Here is a 6,515-nt window from a genome sequence, read left to right as displayed (position 1 = left end):
CACTGAAGACAATATCGGGCTTCAAATCAAGTGGCTATCCTCCAAAGTCAGTCTATTTTATACCAAATGCCCGCTAGTAATGTTTTATGGTAGACTTGAAAACAGTGATTCTATTCTTTATGAAAAAGGCTAATAGAACATTAAATATGCTATATGAGCCTAACCGGTCGAACGTACACAACACTTGTATGCCTGTATGTGCATTTCTATTCAGCCTCAACCTGTCAATCATCAGTGGCTCAGATTAATGAGCTGTAAATGCGCTTAAGTGAGAGCGATAATGTCTGCTATATATAGTACCGTGTCATACATCTCTTACTCATTGTCTTCTCCGTATCTAGGACATCATCGTTATGTGACCTGTCAGCTCTGTTTTTGAGAGTTTTGTTTCAGCCTGACAACCATGAGACAGTTGGACTCTGGTCTCTGCAGGCCTTAGCGCTGATCGTCACTGCATTGCTGTCGGAGTATGGTGGTGATGGTGGGGGTTGGGGGGGCTGTTAACAGAGAGAATTTGATGAGCAGGCAAAGATATTCATTCTACAAAAGCGTCGAAGTCTCTTTTTTGGGTGGATGCAAATCCCCTCACATTCAACAACAGCTCTTTCTGGCAGCGGAGGGCCAGTTCTGGACGGGTTTCTGGCTGGGCCTGTCGGGCCCTGCAGGCCATGGCAGGGGTGAGTGAGTGGGCAGGGAACCCGTCTGAAAGCCACTGAATGGCTAACGTCAGTGAAAAGAGACTCTCTCACTGTCCTTTGAGAGAAGAAATCTGAAGTTCATCAACAAAATGAGCATTTTCTCACATTTGAGCTGCTTCATCTGTGGACCAACGTGACTAACACTCAAAAAAATATGAAGAACGACAGACATGACAAAACCTGGTTTTCAGATATTTTATTGACGAAAACATCTTTAACCTTTTGACCCATTGGACACATAACATAACATAGCAAAAAAAGCTATTGAGAACATATCCTTTGAAGCCCGATCACAGATTCAAAAGCACTGCAACACCCTGCAGTGTCTGGTACATTTATAAAAATAACAATCATAAAAAATATACATACAAGACAAAAGATCTCTTTTTCTGTCTTTTCCAAAGTGTGATTTGTAAAACACTGCATGAACAGAAACGGATATTTGAGACGACGCATACGAGACAATGCAGTAACCCACGATCTCTAACTGACAGGCACGATCACTAACTGACAGGCAGACTGGAGCTAGCTAGCTAGCTAGTCAACTATTGGGACTTCACTGAGTATAAAATGACAATACATCGCCTCACACAATCCAGAGGACACTGTCGACGTGGACAGTCACTGAGAAGATACAACAACTGAGCAGAGCAGTTGTGGATTATCAGAATCAGGCGAGTCAGAGGATAAGAAAAAAAGCTCTTTTCAACGCAGTATTGAGTTGATGCTGGTCTTCTGGGCCTAACGTACCTTTTGATGCTATTTTGTCTATCTGCCATCCGGAAAGGCTGAAGTATAGTTTGCAAGGAGTAAGTGAGTTGGCAAAGCTGAAGCATGTAATCATATATATACACAGTTCTTTAAAATGAAGTGGAATGAAGCATAAAAAAAAAACATTAATAAAGCAACCTCACAAATGGGTTGCAACTTAAAGTCTCCTGACGCTGGTGTGAATGCATGTGATTTTCTTCAGTTTCAACTCTTTTTTTTAAACAACAATCACATGATTAAAAAAGAGAGCGAATGCTGATTTCATAATGTTTTGGTGTCCCTTTAGCGCTGTCCATAGTGTGACCTCAACAGAGACAGTTTGTACAGTAACGCGTGGTAGCCCTAGAGAGATAAACCCCATCACCAGCTGCACCCATCTCTCCAGACCGACTCACTCTCCCTCCTGCTACGTTTTCCTTTCTCTCCCTTTTCCACCTCATCTATCGTCTATTTCCCCGTCTTCTACATCAACACAGCATCTTTTTCTATATCAACACACGGCCCCTTTAAACTTCAGGGCTATCAGCGGGGCCAATGAAACGTTTGGCACAACATCATGTGAACCCTGAACGGAGCGCCTGCAGACCCAACCCAGCTAAGTTCAAGCTCTTCAGCAGCAGCTGAGGAATTCCCTGCCAGGGTGCTACAGCAAATAGTGTCTCGTCATTCGAGGTGTCTCTGCAAATATCCTTCAACTTGTAGGCGGAAGCATGGGGAACAGACACCAGCTCTCTGAATGCACTCTTTCCTCTCTCTCTCTCTCTCTCTCTCTCTCTCTCTCTCTCTCTCTCTCTCTCTGTTTGTCTCTCATCTTCTTCTTGTGAACTTTTGTTTTTGAAGCACCACTGTACAAAATATACAGGAAATTGTGTGTGTGCGTGTGAGTGAACGTTTTCTTTGTTGCTGATGATCTGAAAATGCACGTCATTCTTTCTCATAACAAATATGCAATATGTTAATTTGGGACATGCAATACAGCATGTTTGGTTTCCAAATACCCGCACGAAAACATTAACGCGCGCTGCTATTTGTCGTCCAAATATAAACAAACACCGACTGCATGATGTCACATATACATTCACAAGCCTCTGGGGTGCTATGGTCTTGTGTGCCTGGCTATCATATAAACAGAGTGGGGCTAATTCACAAAAAAATCATATGGCCTGCTCATTCTTTTATAGGCACTTTTAAAACACACAAATGTTCACATATACAAATAGACACAGCTTCATATTTTATTTATTTTTCCCCCATCAAAATAGGGTTTTAATGTTAGAAACAATCAAGAAAAATCTTTGGTCTGTAAACAACCATAATTATATCCAAATGCAAGGCGGAGACGCCAGTTTGTTATCCAAACTAGTTTAGCAGCATCTCACCTCAGTTAAGCTGACGTAAAACAGAGTCTAGGGTGCTGCACACACCTCTGATTTCACCTTGAGTGTGTGTGAGTGTGTGTGCGTGTGTGTGTGCGTGTGTGTGTGTGTGTGTGTGTGTGTGGAGCAGCTGTCAACTTCAGGGCACTGATGCAGCTGTTTGGACTGTGCTGGCTAATCAGTTCTTGACGGATTCAATCAGTCTCGCACAGATTCGATGACAGTTCTGCTGCTTGCGTCCGAGGCCGTCACACACTTGCATTCGGCCTTTATTTCAAAGCTACCCAAATTAGTCTTTCCCAAACCTGGTTGCAGGTCAGTTGGCATTTCAAGAAATGTGAGATATTCACATTTAAACACAAACTCGAAGAGTGAAAGCCAATTGTTCATACTCAGCGTATGAACAGAAAACACAAGCTTTGATGCAAAACATTAAAGAGAAGACTCCTTTTGCCGCCAGCTGTCAAACACTGGGCAGGTTTGAGTCGGCGTCTATGCTGCTGCTCTCTCCTGTTTAAACAAAAATCAGACTCTCTCCCTCCACCTTTCCTCTGGGCTGACTCAGTTACAGGGCAGCCAGGTGGAGTACGTAGGCTGCTGGCAAGCAAACATCGGCTGAACCTGCGCTATGTAGTAGTTACTGAAGTTGCCATCTGCCACATAAGGAGCAGGTTGGTAGTAACATGTGACGTTGGCCACGTTGGGGATGACATTCTGCTCTGCGAGAACGCGTACCGCCAGCATGGCTATGAGCCCGAGGGTCTGCCGCCTCTCGTGTCCCATCAGGCACACCGTGCTCTCGTTGACCACTCCGTGGAGGGTCATCAGGTAGTCGTACTTGCGGTCCTCCAGGCCCACAAAGTGGTTCTGAAGGTAGGACTCCAGCTTGCGCTGCTGTTCACCGATGTCAGAGAAGTCGATGAAGAAGCGGGAGCACATGTAGCGCTGCAGGGACTTCATCTCGGTCTCAGAGGCGGCCCGGAACCCCCTCACCAGCAGGTGACAGTACTTCAGCAGACCCCCGCCCCGGATCTCTTCTGGGTTCCGGGTGCAGATGTACTTGTGACGTAGGTGGTCCAGAGCCTCGCTGAAGTCCCCGTACACGCTCTCGCCCACGATGGTGGGGTGGAAGGTCTCGGCCATGGGGTTCTCCGAGCACTCGTAGAACAGCAGCAGGGAGTCCAGCTTGATCTGAAAGGAGTCCACGCTGAACTCAAACTGCCGCCGGAGAGAGTCCACAAACTTCAGCTCCACGTTCTTTCCCCGGTTGTTGGAGAGGGAGATGAGACTCCAGCGGTCCGAGTCATTACACACCTTCACCATCTTCTGCACATAGGCTTCCTGTGTGTGTGTAAGGGAGAGAGCAAGAGCATACATATTAAGTAGACAGCCTTAAAAGTGCAATTATTAGTTCAGCAGAGCCATGTACATGCACATTTTGGCCGAATTTTGCATTTTGCAACTAGGTTTTATAATTAATAAGCACTTATCTATATGTAAAAGTACTAGTTGCATGTTTTGTGTTCTAAGTCTTGTGTTATTAACGCTATTGACCCTAATATTAAAGACCTTGGATATGGATCTAGGTGGCTGAGCTCAGGATCTCTTCCAAATTGGTTTAACTCAATCCTCTTAACTACAGAAAACCAACATTTTACTATCACTAAACTAATCTAATTGCACTTTAAGCTGTGCGTAATGGTCGTTGAGCCGAATTGGCACAAATGCAATTAATTCTAATCACATATCTAAAAGTAAACAATTGAAGCAGGAAAAAAAAGAAGAAGAAAGTTTGTCAGAGTGAATGTACCTTTAACGTTAACGGGCTTATTTTCTCTTTATTCACACAGTCGGGTAAAAAATCCAGGAGACAGTCCAAAACTATGTCCTTCACAGTCTGGAAATCACTTTCACCTTTCATATCTGCGCAAAATATGAGGTCGAGGTCCTTATAGCCCAGTCCGCTGTCTCCGTGCAGGATGTGGCTGGCCGCGGAGCCGTTTAACCGGACGTCCCGGACGTGGATGTGTTTCTCCTCCATCCGACTGCGCACCACTTTAACGATCTGCCGCGGCTGCATCTGCAGCGTGGGGAAGTTGCCCCGGCCGTGGATCGGGATGGTCTCCGTGAGGATGGCGTCCAGACGCTGCACCTGATCCCAGGTCAGAACGCTTGTGTTGCTGCCTTCGGTGTCGGACACACCGCTGCTGGTGGAGCTACTGTCGTCCTCTGACATGGTGACGGATGGAAAAGTCCTCAGCGATTGAAATAAAATAATAAAAAAAAAAATTAAATAGTTTTCTCAAAATAGGAACAAATTGCGTAATTTACGCACAAATTCTGGGTGACTGTAACTTCATCCGCAGCAGTATTCTTAGGATCTGAAGTCGTCCGAGATGACTGTAAACATTTAGAAATAGACTAAAAAAATATTAAAATACCCAAAGGCAAATAGTGACAGTGCGTTACAGTTTGCGCAATAAGCCTGTGGTTGGAGATCCAGTGGCGCAGCAGTGGAGTAGTTGAGGAAGAAGTGCAGCCAGTGAAGAAGCGTCTAGAAAACAGGACCTAACTTTCTCTTCTCTTCCTCTGAGCTCTTAACTTTCTCTTCTCTTCTTCTCGTCGCTCTTCAAACATCCACCCCGGTCCAGTGCTGCTGTCAATGAGTCCGCTCGCTGCGCATCACAGTGTTTGAAGGTTGCTGGTGATCCAGGAGGGGGTTTGCTTTTCCGGCTGTGACTCCATCGCCCAAAGGCACGCCTATGATTTTATAAAATTTGCATGAATAAGCTGCTCCTCAAGTCGCACTTTGGCACAATCCTCCCTCTGATGACGATCGAGCCCTCGCTGGAATCTGGTGGATTCTTTACGCACAGCTCCTACATACTTTTCATTTCTCCTCTTTTGCTGCCAAGAAGCGATCCCGTTAATGCAGTTTGAATGTCCTCAGGAAATCCAGCTTTCTTTACCCAAAAAACTCTGTTTAGTTGGACATATTTGTCCCACTTGTGGAGGAGTTAACCGTTACCTGCCCACTTGACATGCTGCGTCCTTCTGCACCAGTCGGCTCTGTGCTCTGTGGTGTGGAGATGTCAGCTGTGTTTCAGCCCGCCCACCTCTGACAGACAGACAGGCTGCTGCTCAACCAGTGTCTCAACACGATCCCACTGTTCATGAGCTCTCTTTAGTCCAATTCCTATTCAATCTGAAGTCCTTGAAGTACATGAACAAGATATTACTCCATTAAATATTTTCTGCACAAAATGATAATTGATGCACTTGAATTCATTCAGAAATGACAAGATATTTAGAGCCAGGCGTCATCATCCTTCTATAACCAAATATAGACTTTAAAAAAAATCATAAAAGTAAAAGAAATATATGTATAAATGTTTTATTTTATTTGAGTTATCTCTGTAAGATTCAACTGGTGCTGATCTGCATGTAAAGCTCACTTAGTGCTACCATGTCGCCCTCTGTGGGCTGATTTAGGTTTTGACATAAAGTATCCTAATAAATACAGTGGGACTATTTAAGTGTCACATTAAAGACCTTTTCATTGCCAATCTGTTGCTAAGGCAACAGCTTTGGTCCACATGTACTTCCTGTCAGCTACTGCATTAACAACCATTGGAACAGGACATGCAAAGTCTATAATATTAAACTTGTA

The 6,515-nt window shown here is 44.7% G+C and overlaps 1 protein-coding gene across 1 annotated transcript; it reads right to left on the bottom strand.

The window, feature by feature from the left end:
* Nucleotides 1-879: 879 nt before the first annotated feature.
* tent5aa (terminal nucleotidyltransferase 5Aa) lies at nucleotides 880-6,095 on the bottom strand. Its single transcript, XM_037784006.1, has 2 exons — nucleotides 4,656-6,095; nucleotides 880-4,186 (listed from the first exon to the last, which is right to left on the bottom strand). The coding sequence occupies exons 1-2, from the start codon at nucleotides 5,079-5,081 to the stop codon at nucleotides 3,407-3,409; spliced, it is 1,206 nt and encodes a 401-aa protein (XP_037639934.1). The 5' UTR covers nucleotides 5,082-6,095; the 3' UTR covers nucleotides 880-3,406.
* Nucleotides 6,096-6,515: the final 420 nt, after the last annotated feature.

Source organism: Sebastes umbrosus, chromosome 11 (genome assembly GCF_015220745.1).
Source record: "Sebastes umbrosus isolate fSebUmb1 chromosome 11, fSebUmb1.pri, whole genome shotgun sequence".
In the NCBI taxonomy this organism is placed as follows: domain Eukaryota; kingdom Metazoa; phylum Chordata; class Actinopteri; order Perciformes; family Sebastidae; genus Sebastes; species Sebastes umbrosus.
This window is presented reverse-complemented; position numbering and strand designations above follow the sequence as displayed.